Source organism: Myxine glutinosa, chromosome 5 (assembly GCF_964187855.1).
Source record: "Myxine glutinosa chromosome 5, kmMyxGlut1.1, whole genome shotgun sequence".
NCBI classification, from domain to species: Eukaryota; Metazoa; Chordata; class Myxini; order Myxiniformes; family Myxinidae; genus Myxine; species Myxine glutinosa.
In genome coordinates, this window is record NC_136265.1 from 44,625,499 (window position 1) to 44,645,018 (window position 19,520).

A 19,520-nucleotide genomic window follows, 5' to 3' on the forward strand; every position below is an offset into this window, starting at 1 on the left:
GTCCATCATATCAATTTTGACAAACTTTGCCATCGCCTCTCCTTTTCTTTTGGTTTTTTTTACGGCGTGGCTCATAGGGCAAAGCCGTCTTGAACAGTGTTTGTCTGTCTGTATTCCATGTATGTCCCCTCAAACGTATACCAATCGGAGCTGAGGATCTGGTCACGTGACAGGGGGATGTGATTACGTCTGTCATTATGGCGGTTCGGCAGCTGACTCTCCCCACACCACCATTTTTATCTATATGCCAAACATGTCGGCGAACCTGTCATATTTCACAATCGCCATGCTCTACCTTCACGTTTTTCATTCAGTGTGACACAAAAACAAACCGATTGTTAAAATGATCATCAAATATCGAAAGCATCGGCGTTACGTCTCTTCCAACAAAACGGTATGTACCCAACCCTTGTGGGGTATAATCTAGACTACAGTAGATCCTCGCTCAGTTCTGTAAGTAAAACTTACCTCACGGATGTCGGGATTCCTCCAAATTTCTTTGTTTAAAGTTATAAACAGCATTAGCGACTGTTTAAAAAACTAATTGTGTGTTTGTGGTTTATAAGATTTTACAAGCCCGGATACGCCGCTGTTAGACTTTGTCTTGTTTAAAAAAATTTTTTATTATGTTGAAGGTTCCAGTCATGGACTACATAGTCCTCATCGGGGCCAGGCCTTAAATAATATAACTGCATAAAGACAAATAAAAGAGAGAGAATGTGTAGGTGAGGAGTGAAAATGAGTAAGCAAGGTGTATAGTAGCGATAGTTTGAGTGAGAGACCCAGTAGGGATAGTTTAAGTGAGACAGAACGTAAGTCCAGCAATCCTGACACGGAGAGTGTAAGATGGTTCCAGGCACCTCTTTAATGCTCCCAAGTCAGAACGGTAGTACTACCCTGGGTGGTTGCTGTCTGCAACATACGATCTAAAAAACTGGTCCAAGTGGATGGGTGTTTTTTAGGAGACACCATCTCCTTACTGGATGGCCATTGGCTCACTGTGAGCTCATGTGCCCTTTAACAGGTATTGTTTTTAGTCCTGCAGGGTGTCACAGTCACCCTCCCCACTTGCAGGCCAGCGAAGGTAGTCGGTTTAGTCACTGACTACCTGACCATGCGGCAGGTAGCACTGGGTTACATGTTACCAGTGACAGTCATGAGACCGACCTGACTGAAAACCAACCTGTCTCAGATACGTCCTCTATGAGGATCATAAATTGTATCGATTTTTCGTGTGGCCCATACTACGATTGATCTTCGCCTCGGGGAGGAAAGAAGCAGTGGCGAGTGCCCTTGATTAATTTTAAGAAAAAAAAAATTAATTGGTGGCTGCATCACTTGGTTCCTTTATTTGTAATGTCAGTTTTTGCTTTAGCCAACTTTTTTGAAATATTTTGAATTGAAGATGCATTGATTGGCTTGCACAAATTGTCTCCACCTGCATCTTGGTCTCCTAGCAGAGAAAACACACTCCCACTTGTGTCAATCACCTGTCTTTGTGCATCAAAGTACTTTTTTTCTCTTCTTTTTTTGGCTTTTAGCCCTTAGTAGGTAACCATCCTGACACAGAGTGTAAGATGGTTCTGGGCACCACTTTGATACTCTTAAGTCCAAATGGTAGTTATGTACATCAAAGTACATTATGAGCAGTTTTTATTTTATTTTGTCTTTTTATCCCTTAGTAGGTAATCTTCATTCCACAGTAACATCTGCGCAAAGACCTCTCCGAAAAGACCGACTGGACAACCCTCCCATCTACTTTCTGAATAATCCTCTTCAAGAAGTTCTGTCACTCAAGCTTTTGGGTCTCACTATCTGCCATGATCTTTCCTGGGAAAACCACATTTCCAAGCTGGCCTCCAAAGCCAGTCGCCGACTGGGCATCCTCCGTCGTGCGAAGTCCTTCCTTGGCACACCTGAGCTCCTCACCACATACAAGGCTTTCATCCGCAGCTCAATGGAATACTGCTCTGGGTCCTCTGGGTTGGTGCTCCTGCCTCACACCTAGCTCGTCTTCACGCTATTGAAACCAAAGCGTTCAGAATCATTGGAATCTCCCGCGATGACGCTATCTCCGAGGGCCTTTCACTTACTCACCGCAGGCAGGTTGGTGGTCTTTCCGTCTTCTACCGACTCCTCTCCGGCCTTGCTCCCCCAGCTCTCTCTGGGCTCTGTCCCCCAAATATTCCTGCAGGTCACACAAGATCTGCCTGCAACCCTCTTATGGTTAAATTGCCAAAATCAAGACTCTCTGCTCACCTTCACTCCTTCATTCCTCTTTTATCCCACCTCTGGAACAAACTCCCTCACTCTCTTCAATCCCACTCCTCCCTCCAGGTCTTTAAAACGGCTGTTCACCACCATCTCTTATCTTCCCCAATCCAAAACCTTGATCTTTTCTACCCCCGCTAATTTCGCCCCAAATCCACTTTTTTGAGGTGACTTTTGTCTTCTTTCCTGGAAGTCCTTGGTGTCCTTGCGTTTTATACCTATCCTGCCTCCCCCTAGGCCCTCTGCCTCCCACACATCTCCTGATGTCCCTGCCCTCAAATGTGTTTGTGTGCTTCCTCCCCTTCTCTCCCCATTTTGTCGACCGCTCCCACTTTTATGTGCTTTGTTTACTTGTTTGTTTGATTTGTTTGTTTGATAAATGTTAGCTCTTTCACGAGCCTCGACTCTGTATACCAAAAAAACAAAAACAAAACCTGTTTTCTTTCCCCACCTGAGGGGAAAAAATTTTTTAGGAAAAAAAATGCTCATCATTTTTTTTGTTTTGTTCTAATCTAATATTTTATTCTAATCATTTATGCCCATATCAAATTGAAACCCTTTGTGATATTTGCAGACTAAAACTAGATAGGTCTACTATGAATAACTATTTTAATTATTTTTTAGAAGAAACTCATCTAATTTTATTTTCATAGGAAAAAAACCCAGCTTACCTTAGAGTCCTCAAAACCCCAGGTTACTTATGAAGGGTTAATGCCAAAATGTTGGCTCATGGAGGAGCTTGGGAAAATGGAGCAGGTTCGCAGCTGACCTTTCTCAAGAGTGATTGTTTTTTCTTCTGGATTCCCCTTTATCAACCTGAACAAGTGGGTAGGCAAAGCCGAACACATCAATCAAAGCTGTGTCCTGGAAACTCAAACTCGTGAGAAAGGTCAGTGGAGGTGCATCCTATTGCGTGTTGCTGCCCGAAATATTGTCATGTTTGTTTAAATTAAAGGTCGGAGAGCTTAAGATGGATTCATCCATGTATATACTCGCAGGGTGCCCGGCCTGTCTCTGACAGGTTCGTAGATGTCTCACGTCAAATGAGCAATTTTTGGTGTGTATTGATGGAAACCGGAATTCAGCATAAAAATTCAGTGAGCAGTGTTGCAGTGGGTCGAGCCAGTAACCTTGGATACCTCAGCTGGGAAACCGTTTTGGGCCTACCGCCTGACCGAAGATCACTGAAGTTCTTTCCATACCAACTGACTGCCTCCAGCCACCTATCCCACTCCACATGGCTTATTCAGCCCCAACCTGCCCCTTCTCACTATACTCCCTATAGCTTTGCTTTTAGCATTTTCCATTTGGTATTTCTCACAACATTCCATTTCATTCTGGTTTCCCATTTGATGACATGTAGATCAGTAGTTTGTTTCGCTTTGAGATATCAGTTTTTGATTTGTCATTGCAACTTGTGATGTGACATGTTGGTGCACGGAAAAGGTCATCAAAAACGATTTCTGGAGGGACTTTTCCCGATTTTTCTAAGTGATCTAAAGTGTCTGAAGGGTCTTAATGGGGTTAAAGGTCTAAACAACAACAACAACAGGCATTTTAAGGCCATATTCCTTGCAAGAGCGGGGGTTAGCCTTGCGGTCCCCATGACAATGTTCTCCATTTTGCCCTATTTTCTGCATCTCCTTGTTAACCCCCTTGCCCGCATTTCTTCTTCGACCATCTTTAGCCAAGTCTTTCTCGGTCTTCCCCGTCCTCTACTTCCTTCTACATTCATTTCCATCACTCTTCTCAACCAGTCACTTTCATCCTTCCTCAACACATGACCAAACCATCTCAACCTGTTTCTCTTCACCGCATCCATCACAGGCTCTATTCCCATCATCTTTCGCAATTCATCATTTGTCTTCCTCTCTCTCAACGATACTCCACACATCCACCGAACCATTCGCATTTCCACCCTTTCCAGCCTTCGTTGCTGCTCTACGTTCATTACCCATGTCTCACTCCCATAAATCATAACACTTCTCACACATGCAGTATACACCTTTCCCTTCAGCTTCAATGACTCCCCTCCTCGTCAGCACGCCACTCAGTTCCCGAAACTTCTTCCATGCACATCTCACTCGAGCAACCGTTGCCGAGTCCGATCCACCTTCTCCATTCAGCATGTCTCCAAGGTAACAAAATGTTTTCACACCTTCCAGCTTCACGCCATCTCCAAGATCCAACTCAACGTTTCCTCCATCTGCAGCTCCCTCTGTGCACACCTTACACTTGAATGTAGCTGCCACACTGGTTAATGACCCTCTCAAACCACTACATTTTTGATGAACCCACTCAGCGCATATTGTACATTGAATGGAATTCACTCCGACACCCTTCCTGCACATAGCACACGGCCACTTCCCAGTTCTTTCCACCTCACCACATGCTTTACCACTTGCCATCACCTTCGTTTTTCCGATATTCACCTTCAGACCTTTTGTCTCCATACATTTCTTCCATTGTTCATCTTCTCCTTCAGTCCATCCATACTTTCTGCAATCAACACCAGATCATCTGCATACAACAACTCCCACGGTAAACCCTCCTTTACGTTCTGAGCCAGCACCTCCATCACAGCTACAAATAGTAGTGGACTTAGTACCGACCCCTGATGCACTCCCACCTTCACCTCAAACTCACCACTGTTCCCGTCCTTCGTCCTTACAGCTGTGCGCAACTCTTTTGTACATTGCCATCACCACTCTGATCAACCATTCCTCCACTCCTAACTTCCTCAATGCCCATGTCACTACTTCACGTGGAACCCTATCGAATGCTTTCTCCAGATCAACAAACCCAAGAAACAACTTCTTCCTCTTCTCCATATACTTCTCCTGCAACTGCCTCACAATAAAAAGCATGTCTGTCGTTCCTCTTCCTGGCATAAATCCAAACTGCATTTCGTCAATCTTCACTTTCTTCCTTATCCTCCTCTCCAACACCCTTTCCAATACCTTCACATTCCATGCTCCAATAAGTTTATCGCTCGATACGAGCCACAGTCCAGAGGGTCACCTTTCCCCTTGTATAGAGGGACGAGGGTACTCAGTTCCCAATCCACTGGAATGCGGCCTTCTTTCACCACCAGATTGCAGATCTCTGTCATTCTCTTCACACCCCAATTTCCCGCTGCCTTCAACATATCTCCGACAACTCCCGTCAGCCCTCCCGCTTTTCTACTCTTCATTGCTTTTATCGCTTCCTCAACTTCCTTCTCGGTTATCTTCTCTGCTGGTCCTAAAACTGGGTTACTCTCTATGTTGCCATCCCATTCATTCTCTGCATTCAACAGTATTTCCATATATCTCTTCCATCTTCCTTTAATTCTATCTGGGTCCACAACGATTTGTCCCACTTCATCTTTCAAGCAACTCACCCCCATCACATCACACCTCTTTCGCTATCTGCTTTGCAATCCTGAATACCGCTGTCTGACCCTCTTCCGAATCCAAGCGTTCTCCGAACATTTTCCGACATGCCTCCTGCGCCTTTGCTACCTCTTTCTTTGCAGCCTTCTTGGCCGCCTTATAACTTTCATGCTCTGCCTTTTCTGCCCCCATACCCTTCGCCTTCTGCCACTCCTTGAACTTCTTCTTCTTCTCGTCAATCTTCTTTCCAACTTCATCATCCCACCACTATGTTTCCGAGTGCCTCGGTGGTCCTTTAGTCCATCCACATACCTCACCAACGGCTCCCAATAGACTATCTTTCATTGACATCCAACCACTTTCAAGCTCAACCACATCATCCTCCACCATACTCAGCCTCTCTTTTAATGGTTAAAGGTCTAAAAAGGGTCTAAATTGGTTTGAAAGGATCTTAAGAGGGTATGAAGGGTGTAAAGCCCTAAGGGATCTGAAGGAGAGAAGCTGTAGTAAAAAAAATTAACTCAGGAGTTCAACACTGCAATAATAAGCCAAATGGCCTTCCCCTGACTTTAAAAATCTTATGTGGATGGATTGTGGTTAAAAAAATATCTTATCATAGAAAGCTTTGTCGTGATTAACCTTGGGAGCTAAAAGCAGTAAGGTGACGAACAAAAAACAAACATTTAGCATTTCGTTACGTGCTCCTCCCCGACCGCCTGGTCACGGTGTACCTCCGAGCCCCGAGAGGAGTCACGGCAGAAAAATGTGTTATTCTGTATGTCAAAGATCAATGGTGAAGCCACACCAATTGTTACTCACAAACAAATATTGTATTAAGATCACACAAGAATAACCATACAACAATAATATGAATCAAAAGTTAAAGTACAATCAATATTCTATGATGGTACAATCAGTGTTATAATATATAACTCACTGTGCTCCAAGTGAGTGAAACCAGAACATCCCCAATGTCTCTTATTCCCGGCTTCAAGCCACAGTTGATTCGCTCCAGCGATCGCTCGAACGAGGTCCAATCGAAACCAGAATCCCGTGCGGATGGCAAGAACAGTCACACCGCCGAAGCTGTACAAAGGCGCCCTCAAGGCGACTGGGAAATCCAAAGGCGCCCTACAGGCGACTGAGAGATCACACCCTCGGGTATGGACGAATTAGCATTCAAAAAGCCACGTCACACACACGCCCCGGATCGACGTCTGAATGCGGTGAAAATGTTCGAAAAGAAACGAAACCGCGAGCGAAGCACAAGTCCTGCGCGAGTCAAAATGGCCGACGGCCCGGTCTCGTGGCGCACCAGCACGACGATGCTTCTCTCCTGAATCGATAGCAAAACCTGACACGCAGGATAATCGGTCACAGTGATGACAACTCGGTCGCAGGAATTCCTTTCCCGGAAACCCGAAAGTTCGCTAGTGACTCTTGCTCGCCAACGTTCGCTTCAGAACCCAGAGCAACTCGGCTTTCTTGTCCGACCTCTCTCGCTCCGCCTTCTTTTTTTCTCCTTCCGCTTCGTCGTCCGGTTCCGGTTTCATTCAAAACATTAACCTTTTTACCTTTTGACAACAATAACCGTAATTTCCCTCAAACCACAACAATAATAATACATGGAACCAGAAATGTTTCAAGTGGATGAAAACCACAACAACGGAAGTGATGAATCCGTAACAATTTATATATTTATACTAGGTGTGATACCTGTTCTACACCCGGGGAACGCTGTGTATGTGGGGGTGGAGGGTCGGAGAGTAGGTGGGATTGGGGGGAAATGTGGAGGGGGTTGATGGGAGTGGAAGAGGACGTGCGGGTACAAAGTGTAGGGGGGGCGATGCCTGGTCGTCCAGGTGAACCTGAGTTTGGGCATGAGGATGGGAAGGGGTGGTGTTGTGGGGGTGGGGGAGGTGTTGGGGTGGGGGAAGGTCAAAGTGCAAAACCATCCTGGAGGAATGAACATGCTTGATGCCAATTTAGAGCCCCGTGGGTCAGATGGCGTGGCCTGTGAATCAAAACGCACGCACACTCACACTCACACCTGGGTAACCATTTGTTGAATAGAGCAGCAAAGTCAAAAAGTGGTGAACAATAAGAAAGTCACTAGCCATCCACTGGCAATTCACATCTCTCTTGGCAGAAATAGCCTCTGCTGTTTCTGCAGCCTATGTCCCTTCAACTCGCATGTCCATCCTCCTTGCCATTTCTCCTATCTTTCCCTCTTTTTTTAAATTTAATTTCCTTCAATTATCATCTTCCCTTTTTAGCTCACCTGGAATGTAGTTCCAGGGAGCTTTTGGGATGAGATTGCCCATACATCCGTCCATAAACACTTGCAATATCTTCTCTGAAACTACTGATGGGATTGTAACCAAATTTGGCTAAAATTATATTTGGTATGTTTGTACTCAAATTTGTTCACGGCATTAAAAAAAGTCGGGGTCTGAGGATATCTACCCAGGGTCAAAGTGGGTCTCATGTTTGACCCCTCAAAGTAGAACTACACACACAATTTTGATGACACTTGTCTGCAACCTTCATCACCCATGATGTACCGGTTTGTTGACAAAAAAAATAAAAATCGGGCCCTAGGAGGTTCTACGGGAGTTTCCCCCAAAAATATTTTTATTTAAAGTCTCATGATTATGTTAGTATGATTCTACATGCTGTCCTATCTTCTAGCAACCATTGAAATTGGTTTAAAATACCTTTAGTCAGTTCAGTATACTGTTTTATTTTATCAGGTGAGCACCCAGGGGTATTGCCCTTGTTTTTTCCTTCTCAATTCCCACTATTTCATCCGTAAACTATATTTAGATTATCCTTTTGCCCTTTATAGTTTAACTAGGTGAAGTACCCAGTGTTTCCTGGGGGAATTCAATGAAGTATGTATTAAAATTTCCTGCATGACAATCACAAAACATATTACTCGATCACTCCTGGGAAAATCCCAGGAAGGCTTTAAGCAACAAACCCACTGGAGGCCTGAACATAGAGGTGTTATAATAAACTTGGGTAAACCAATCTTAAAAGAAAAAAAAAACAGGTACACATGTACACACGATAATAATTAAATTTGTGTTGTTGATAACAAATCACAACAACCTCAACGTACGATCTTCACAATACATATTACTCGATTGCTCCTGGAAAAAAAATCAAGGCAAGTGTAGAAGCACAGTAGCTGAAGGCCAATTAATGGTTTTATCCGAGGTCAATTCTTTTATCCAAGCATAGCCCTTGACCTTCGACCTCTGGATGAAAGGCCATGCAAAGTTTGTTGCACTGGTTCCTGCAGGGTCTGAATGCATTAAAAACTAGAGGGGCACTAGTTAGAGAGCATACTTCTGCTCGGTCGAACAGTTGATGCTTTCTAACCACTGATAGGCCGAATCTGGATTCGGACCTGAACCAAAAGCTAATCGGCTTGTTCTTGTCACTTACCAAACTCATCCACCAAGTTTTATCACACTTCTTACACAACCTTTTGTGATATTGTGCTATATATCGTTTTTGGCATAATCACTAAATGGTGAATAATCACTTGGAATTTTTTTTCTTCTCTGATCCGGAGCTAGATTCGAATCTCTACGAAAATCTAATCGATTCGTCCTTGTCACACACCCAACCTCTCCACCATGTTTCGTCTGAATCCGTCCACAACTTTTTGAGATATCTTAGTCACAGACAAACAAACAAACAGACAGACTAGGGTGAAAACATAACCTCCATCCACCTTTGGTGGCGGGGGTAACAAACTTTCTTCTTTACATATTAGACTAGCAGTGGTACCCAGCGTTGCCGGGCAATGCAGGGATGCTTTGCTAAGGGGAATATTAAGAGATGGGGGATAGACAGAGAGGGGTTGGGGGAGAGACAAAGAGGGGTGGGGCAAAGACAGAGTGGGGTTGGGCAGAGACGAAGAGGGAGAGAGGGGTAGTGTAGAGAGAAAGGGGTGGGGATGAGAGAAAAGGAAGAGAAAGTGATGGGGAGTTAGCAAAGAGAATGATATGTTATGCGTTATGAACATGCACACACACCTCTCCCCCCCCATACATTGAGGCTCATTGAAGAGACCGGATACGGACAAAAAACTAAAAGAACAGCAGAAAGAGGAAGAAACAACCAAGGGCAGGGAGGAGTGACAAACCAAAGTGTCAGGTGGCATGGAGAAAATAGGGATGTTGACCGAGATTGTGATGAGAGAGTGTTCAATGCTGGAGGATTGGAGGACAGGTTAGTTGTGCCAATATGGAAAGGGAAGGGCGATGTTCAAGATCCGGGGAAGTACAGGGGCATTACACTTCTTAGTCATGTCATGGAAGTTTTGGAGAGGATTCTGAATGGGCGGATGACGACAGATGGGATGTTTGCGCTTTGACAGCTGGTGGAGAAGAGGATGGAGGTGCAAGGTAAAATGGTATTAGAATTTGTGGACATGAAGAAGGCCTATGACACTGTCCCAAGAGAGATGATGATGGTGACACTGAGATGGATGGGAGTGCCAGAGGCAAAAGTTAGGTTGGTGGAAGGGATGTACATGGGTAGAGGGAGTAATGGGAATGGGAAAATGGTAAATATGGGAGGGCATGCATGGAGTAGGGTGGAGGGAGTAATGGCAGACAGAAGGATTTCAAGGAGATTGAAAAGAAAGGTTCTGATGTGTGTATCGCCGGCCGACATTTACGGTCTGGAGACGGTGGCACTGACAAACAACAGTGGCTACAGGTTTGCGAGAACAACTGGGTCAGGGGGATCGTGGGAGTGACGAGGGTGAATAGATGGAGGATAGATTAACTGAGGGAGGAGATTGGCGTGCAGATGAGCTTGATGGGGAGATTGGTGAAGTGCCGGCTGAGATGGGCTGGACATTTGGTGCGGATGGGGGAAGAGAGAATGGAAAAGAGAGTGGTAGGTTGAGGGAATAAAGTAGAAGGAAAAGAGGTAAACCACTGTTGAGATGGGAGGGTTGTGTGTTCAGAGATATCAGTAAGGTGGGGGTGGTTGTACATTGGAGAGAGTTGACTGTGGGCATTGGAGGAGTATCGTGGTCAAGGCAGAGGGTAGCTTGGTGCCCACTGGACCTCACCCCTTATAAAGGGCAGAGGAGAAGAAGAGCAGATAACAGTTAAGTCCACACAATGAACACCACAGCCTAGTGTGGCCCCTTTTTTATATATATATATATTTATATATATATATATATATATATATATATATATATATATATATATATATATATATATATATATATCTGTCTCAGTCCTTGAGCAATCTGCCGGGCTGTAGCTATGCCCCGCCCTCTTCTAGCGATTGGAGGCGGTACTGACTACTGTCCAAGTCCAACTGTACTGCACAGCTTGCGTTCTTTGATCTCGCAGCAAATACTGTAGAAGAAGAAGACGCGAAGTTCGGCCACATTTCGTATATAACAAGTGCAACAATTAAGCTGAACCAAAAGGACACGGAGGTAAACCACGTGGATTAACAAGCTATAGTAAGTTCAGGACTCTCCTTCAATCAAGTGGTTTATTAAAGACGATACCAAGCTCTCACAGAAGACGGCCATCATACCGAGCAGCAAGCCAAGCAATCAAGCATCGACCAAAGCCACGCCCCCTGACGTCACTACGCAGTACGTAAAACCAATCACAACATCTCCCTTTCATTGAAATTATTATGTTTGAATGCAACAAAACACTACTAAACTAAATGAAAATAATAAACACAATCAGATGCAACTTGAACCACACATAGATGGGATCTGGGGTTAATGTTTAACTTTTAACCAAAATGTAATTACTGCTCAGTATGATTAGCTAAAACACAGAATCATTCCAATGTCCGCCATTTCAATCAACGGATTGTCTCTGCGCCAACATTACATGAGCTGATGTCTGATGGTCGTTATTCAGCATCACAATATCTCAATGGTTTTCGAATCACACGGCCACGTGGTATTACGAATACGTCGAAGTTGAGGTCCATTTAATTTCAACGACCAATACATACGCGATTTGAATACAGCCAGAGGTTTACGCAATATGTAGATCGTTGCGAAGCGATGACACGTGCGAATCAGGTTTCTCCCGCTTGTAGAATGTGTAGATGCCATTGTGGTGTAGTTCGTCGCAGCCGCAGAAACATGTTTTGGTCGAGATCTGGGTTTTTTTGTTAGAGACGTTTTGGTCGAGGTCTGTCTCGCTCTTCCTGCGTTGAGCACTCATCCGTTTTTGTTCGATCGATCCGATCATTCCGATGGTAACCTCAACCGCCGTTGCATAAAAAAAAAACGAAGGAAAGCCATTCCACTTCCGACGGTGGGTTTATTTGCATTTTATATTTATATATTGTTTCATACAATTCATTCGCTGTAAGTTTATTTGAACGTGGAAACGTTAAATTTAACTTTCTTGCGTAAACAAGTTTTGTTAAACGAGTGTTTTAGTGAGATCATTTGGAAAAGCTCCGCTATTTCGGGCCGATCCATTTATTACGTCGCAAACGGTGGGAATTTTGGTCAACGCGTTGCCCCCTGCCTCACTCGCCTTCACTCCATACCTGCCTCAGAATCCTCCCCCTCCCTCCCCCCTACCCCAGTTCCCCCCCCCTACCCCAGATCCCTCCCCCCCCCTACCCCAGATCCCCCCCCCCCCTACCCCAGATCCCCTCCTCCTACCCCAGATCCCTCCCCCCCTACCCAAGATCCCCCCCCCCCCCCGACCCAAGATCCCCCACCCCAACCCAAGATCCCCCACCCCAGATCCCCACCCCAGATCTTCTCGCAACCTTTCTCTTCTCTCCCACATCCCCAACCCTACTTTCTCTCTCCTTTCATTAGACTTTCTCTTCCTGAATCTGAAGCCCTCTCTTCATGGGTACGTAATAAATAGATGCTATTTTTTATAACAATTAAATGCCATTATGTAAGTTCAGCATTGTGAGTACATAAGTTTTGAAAAAGTTGGATGAACATGGAAGATGCATGCGATGATCAGATGTTTTCTGTATGAATGGCGACCTTTTGAATGAGCGATATTTTGTGCACCACCTGATCCAAGAGAGATGTCCACGTGACATGACCATGAACCGCTGTGTAATCATAGCTGTTGTTACCTTTGTAGGTGTCATGGAGATGCCCAGCATGGACCAAGGTGCAAGTTCATCGTGTAATGTGAATAAGGAAACTGGAGAGTTTGAACAGAATAGACAAGGTAAACACTCCACCTCCGCATCTCCTCCCCACCTCCCTACCTCCCCACCTCCCCACTTCTCTACCTCCCCACCTCCCAACCCCTCTACCCCTCTACCTCCCTACCTCCCCACCCCTCTACCTCCCTACCTCCCCACCCTCCCTACCGCCCCACCCTCCCTACCTCCCCACCTCTCTACCTCCCCACCTCCCCACCTCTCTACCTCCCCACCCCTCTACCTCCCCACCCATCTACCTCTCTACCTCCCCACCCCTCTACCTCCCCACCTCTCTACCTCCCCACCCCTCTACCTCCCCACCTCTCTACCTCCCCACCTCTCTACCTCCCCACCCCCCTACCTCCCCACCCCTCTACCTCCCCAACCGTCTACCTCCCACCCCTCCACCTCCCCACCCCTCCACCTCCCCACCCCTCCACCTCCCCACGCCTCCACCTCCCCACGCCTCCACCTCCCCACGCCTCCACCTCCCCACGCCTCTACCTCCCCACACCTCTACCACCCCACCCCTCTACCTCTCCACCTCCCCACCCCTCTACCTCCCCACCCCTCTACCTCCCCACCCCTCTACCCTCCCCAACCGTCTACCTCCCCACCCCTCCACCTCCCCACCCCTCCACCTCCCCACTCCTCCACCTCCCCACCCCTCCACCTCCCCACGCCTCCACCTCCCCACGCCTCCACCTCCCCACCTCTCCACCTCCCCACCTCTCCACCTCCCCACCTCTCTACCTCCCCACCCCTCTACCTCTCCACCTCCCCACCCCTCTACCTCCCCACCTCTCTACCTCCCCACCTCTCTACCTCCCCACCTCTCTACCTCCCCACCCCTCTACCTCCCCACCCCTCTACCTCCCCACCCCCCTACCTCCCCACCCCTCTACCTCCCCAACCGTCTACCTCCCCACCCCTCCACCTCCCCACTCCTCCACCTCCCCACCCCTCCACCTCCCCACGCCTCCACCTCCCCACGCCTCTACCTCCCCACACCTCTACCACCCCACCCCTCTACCACCCCACCCCTCTACCTCCCCACCTCCCCACCTCTCTACCTCCCCACCTCTCTACCTCTCTACCTCCCCACCTCTCTACCTCTCTACCTCCCCACCCCTCTACCTCTCCCCCTCCCCACCCCTCTACCTCCCCACCCCTCCCCTCCCCACCCCTCCTATCCCCACCCCTCCACCTCCCCACGCCTCTACCTCCCCACGCCTCTACCTCCCCACACCTCTACCTCCCCACACCTCTACCTCCCCACCCCTCTACCTCCCCACCTCTCTACCTCCCCACCTCTCTACCTCTCCACCTCCCCACCCCTCCACCTCCCCACCCCTCCACCTCCCCACGCCTCCACCTCCCCACGCCTCCACATCCCCACGCCTCTACCTCCCCACGCCTCTACCACCCCACCCCTCTACCTCCCCACCTCTCTACCTCTCTACCTCCCCACCCCTCTCCCTCCCCCTTCTACCTCCCCACCCGTCGACCTCCCCACCCGTCTACCTCCCCACCCCTCTCCCTCCCCCTTCTACCTCCCCACCTCTCTACCCCCCCATCCCTCTACCTCCCCACCTCTCTACATCCCCATCTCCCCACCTCCCTACCTCCCCACCCCACTACCTCCCCACCCCTCCACCTCCCCACCCCGTCTACCTCCCCACCCATCTACCTCCCCACCTCCCTACCTCCCCCCTCTCTACCTCCCCCCTCTCTACCTCCCCACCTCTCTACCTCTCCACCTCTCTACCTCCCCACCTCTCTACCTCCCCACCCCCCTACCTCCCCACCCCACTACCTCCCCACCCCTCCACCTCCCCACCCGTCTACCTCCCCACCTCCCTACCTCCCCCCTCTCTACCTCCCCCCTCTCTACCTCCCCACCTCTCTACCTCCCCACCTCCCTACCTCCCCACCTCCCTACCTCCTCCCTCCCCACCTCCCTACCTCCCCACCTCTCTACCTCCCCACCCCTCTCCCTCCCCACCTCCCTACCTCCCCACCCCTCTACCTCCACCCCTCAACCTCCCCACCTCCCTACCTCCCCACCCCGCTACCTCCCCACCTCTCTACCTCCCCACCTCTCTACCTCCCCACCTCTCTACCTCCCCACCCCTCTACCTCCCTACCTCCCCACCCCTCTACCTCCCTACCTCCCCACCCCTCTACCTCCCCACCCCTCTACCTCCCCACCCCTCTACCTCCCCACCCTTCTCCCTCCCCACCTCTCTACCTCCCCACCTCCCTACCTCCCCACCTCCCTACCTCCCCACCTCCCTACCTCCCCACCTCCCCACCTCGCTACCTCCCCCACACCCCCACCTACCCCAATCCCTTCCCCACCTCCACCCTCACACCCGCCTCCTCTCCCACCCCAATCCCCTCCACCCTCCCCCCACATTCCCACTTCTCCACCCTCCCCCCACATTTGCACCCCCATCTCCCCCTCTGCAGGGCGATTAGATTCATTCAAGGGGGTGTAGGGTTGGCGATTGCAACTTTTTAACTTTCCACGAAGTCTAAAGTTTGTCTTTTAATTTAAATACTTTATCATGATTGACAGGATAGTGGGATGGGTAATTTGACAGTGTTTGCATTTGATTTGTTTGCTTCGGGGTAACATCCTGGTATGGTGACATTTGATGAGTCCTTGAGCATACTGAGTCGCATGATCCTCGGACAGGACATGAGGTCAGCTGACCTCTATGCCATGACACTTCGATTCTGGATGGTCACAATATGAATATGAAGTTGTGTGTCTGTGTCTCTCTGACGGAATGTTGCTCACGTAGAAAATTTGCCGATGAGCTGTCCAGTCCGGGTTCGGTTATCAGCCAGACTATAAATTGTCGGAATGGTGTGTTTGCGTTACACTTGTGGGGTGGGAAGCAGCAGCTCTATAAAGCCTTAACCACCATTTGTGTGAACGTGTATCGATAGTACAGCGGATAACAACAACAATTGTGCATTTTATGAGAAAAGCATGAAATTTCTAACATAGTTAGTGCATACCATAAGGTTTATTTTCAGATGTGGAGGGAAGTCAGATTTGACCTCTGAGGACCGTGAGAGGTCAAATCCAAAATGGCCGCAAGCCCACCGAGTCTAATGTTCAAACGCACTTAATTTTGGAACCAAATAGTGTAGAAAAACATTATAGGTGTCATTTCCAACTAAATTGGGGATGCTCCTGATGAGCTGTGGGTTGCCTTTGGTGTCGGGTCAAGCTTTCGGTACATAGCTGTTCACGAAATGGTTGCCACATTGAATCCAACACAGTGTCTGACTCTCCCAATCTTTCACGCTTTCACCGGGTGTGATACTGTATCTGCATTCGCTGGCAGAGGAAAGAAGACTGCCTGGGAAACTTGGAAGTCTTTCTTAGAGGTGAATGATGCTTTCAATGGACTCCTAGGCATGCCAAGTGAGGTCAGTGAAGGCTCAATGTTACTGCTGGAGCGATTTGTGGTGCTGATGTACGACCGAACCAGTGAGAGCACGGAAGTGAATGATGCCAGGAAACGGCTCTTCACACAGAAGTGTAGAACTCTAGAGAACATTCCACCAACCCAGGCAGCACTCAAGCAAGCAGCACATCAAGCACACTTGCTACCAGGCCAACTGTTGGAACCAGGCATTGGTCATGGATCCAGAGATGCCAGACCCACCTGACTGGGGTTGGACAAAGGAGACAACTGGGTGGCAGCCTCTTTGGACCGCTCTCCCTGAAGCATCAAAATCGTGCCATGAATTGATCCACTGTGGCTGCAAGAAAGGGTGCACTGGACGCTGCAACTATGCCAAAGCTGCACTCAAGTGCACTGCACTGTGCTTCTGTTCTGGAGACTGTTAGATTTAGATCATTACCAATTTTCATCATTGCACTTGATTTAATGTAAGCTTTGGTGCACATACTTGGTTAACTACAGTTATTTTTTCAGAGGTTATTGCATCATTCCTTGCAGTGTAAACACTTTTTTTCATCATTTCTGGTCTTTGGGTGTTCTGTATCTATCCCTGTACCTGAAAAAATAAAGTTTTAAAAGTTCAAATGAACTTTTTCCAATAGCAGTTCCAACTGCAGTATCATAAAAATAGATATTTAACGTAATTTGACCTTGACCGTGACCTAAATGCATGTCCTTGAGTTCTGGCGATCTCAAAAGTATCACCAAATGAATGGGCATCCCCAATTTGGTTGGAAATGACACCTATAAGCGCGTTTGAACATTAGACCCGGTGGACTGGCGGCCATTTTGGATTTGACCTCTCACGGTCCTCAGAGGTCAAATCTGACTTCCCTCCACATCTGAAAATAAACCTTATGGTATATACTAACTATGCTAGAAATTTCATGCTTTTCTCAATAAATGCACAATTTGTTAAAATATGAGAGCTTGTCCGCTGTACTATGAGTGCACAAGGTTTGGTTAAGTTGAGGGGAACGCAAACGCAATTTTTTTTTCCCTGAAAACCATTGAAACTAAAGGTCTGTGTAGACCTAGACTGTGGTAGACCTATCCTTGACCTAGACCTATTCATAGCTAGACCATGGTAGGTGTAGTATGGTTCATGTGTTTCAAGTAGCGGTTAGATTTACATATAACAGGGTCCTGTCAGGTTAAGTTGTTTGTTACATGTGATGCTGAGGAGGTAGAGTATGTAATTTATGGACACGGTAGATCTTAATATGTGGGTGTGAACATCTCGTGGTAGGTGGGACTAGTAGTCGAGAACTTCTCATGAGAGAGGCACACGCACATCTGTCTGGCCATCACACGTCTGTCTGGCCAGTATGTTTCGGCCATGGTGGCGTAATGTGCCGTGGAGGCGGAAGTGCCATATACTTTTTTTTTTTAAATAGGCGCCATCCCTGTGGGCGGGATGGGAGAGCAGGGACTCCACCCAGGTGGAGGAGAACGAGAGAGACCATGCTTGTATGATGAGGAGAACCGGAGAGAGACCTCGCTTAAGGAAGGAGGACGGAGAGACCTGGTTATAAAGAAGAAGAGGCCTCGTTCAGAGAGGAGAGCACAAAAGCCTTGTTGTGTGGAAGGAGGCCTTGCTTAAAGGACAGATGGACCCACAAGGCCTGGTGAAGGATTTATATCATCGCTGGCATTCTACACCAATTTCCCTCTACCTCCCTCATTCACAGTCTAATTTGAAGGGATATTAAAAAAAAAAATCATTTGCCAATCACAGTGCCAACAAAATCCCTAAAGTGTAGATTTTCGATTTTCACCAGTGACGTCACACTCAAAACGCGCACATTGATCCAAGTGGCAGCTTATTTACTTACTAGCGGGGTCACCCGTGGGAATCCCACGGGCATGGATGTGTGTGACATTTCGACATATTGAGTTAGATGCTGCACATTCATTTTTACAAAATGGTTACTGGCAAGTCATCAGATCCAGAAATGGTGTAATGAACACAATTTATTTATTTCACATAATATGTGACCCCTCACTCCTCTCCACCTGACACTCTCCTGTCTCCACCTGACACTCTCCTCTCTCCACCTAGCACTCCTCTCCTCTCCAATCCCTCACATTCCTCTCCTTTCCAATCCCTCACCACTCCAATCCCTCACACTCCTCTCCTCTCCAATCCCTCACACGCCTCTCCAATCGCGCCTCACACTCCTCTCCAATCATGCCTCACACTCCTCTCCAATCGCTCCTCACACACCTCTCCAATTGCACCTCACACACCTCTCCAATCGCGCCTCACACTCCCCTCCAATCACTCCTCTCCAATCGCGCCTCACACTCCTCTCCAATCGCGCCTCACACTCCTCTCCAATCGCGCCTCACACTCCTCTCCAATCGCACCTCACACTCCTCTCCAATCGCACCTCACACTCCTCTCCAATCATGCCTCACACAGCTCTCCAATCGCGCCTCACACTCCTCTCCAATCGTGCCTCACACTCCTCTCCAATCGTGCCTCACACTCCTCTCCAATCGCGCCTCACACTCCTCTCCAATCGCGCCTCACACTCCCCTCCAATCGCTCCTCACTCGCCTCTCCAATCGCTCCTCACTCGCCTGTCCAATCGCTCCTCACTCGCCTCTCCAATCGCTCCTCACTCGCCTCTCCAATCGCTCCTCACTCGCCTCTCCAATCGCTCGTCAGTCGCCTCTCCAATCGCTTCTCACTCGCCTCTCGAATCGCTCCTCACTCGCCTCTCCAATCGCTCCTCACTCGCCTCTCCAATCGCTCCTCACTCGCCTCTCCAATCGCTCCTCACTCTCCTCTCCAATCGCTCCTCACTCGCCTCTCCAATCGCTCCTCACTCGCCTCTCCAATCGCTCCTCACTCGCCTCTCCAATCGGCTTTCCCCGTCTCGTTTCTCTCGTTTTTCTCCCGTCTCATTCTTTTTCTTGCTCCAAATCGGCCCGTCGGAATCGGAAATCGGGCCGTCTTGCTTTCGTGCTTGCGCGTAAATAAATTGTGTTCATTACACCATTTCTGGATCTGATGACTTGCCAGTAACCATTTTGTAAAAATGAATGTGCAGCATCTAACTCAATATGTCGAAATGTCACACACATCCATGCCCGTGGGATTCCCACGGGTGACCCCGCAAGTTTGCATTGACGTTCATCGATGGACTCGTTCGCCCGTCTCATTCGTTTTCTTGCCGCATCC

At 48.2% G+C, this 19,520-nt stretch overlaps 1 protein-coding gene across 1 annotated transcript in view; it reads left to right on the plus strand.

Moving 5' to 3' along the window:
• The window catches only part of LOC137427582 (uncharacterized), a 168,817-nt gene that overhangs the window by 32,478 nt on the left and 116,819 nt on the right, over positions 1-19,520 (plus strand). Inside the window, exon 4 of the mRNA XM_078777284.1 lies at positions 12,779-12,868. Within this exon, the coding sequence (XP_078633410.1) occupies positions 12,779-12,868 (90 nt within the window). The remainder of the gene's footprint in view (positions 1-12,778; positions 12,869-19,520) is intronic.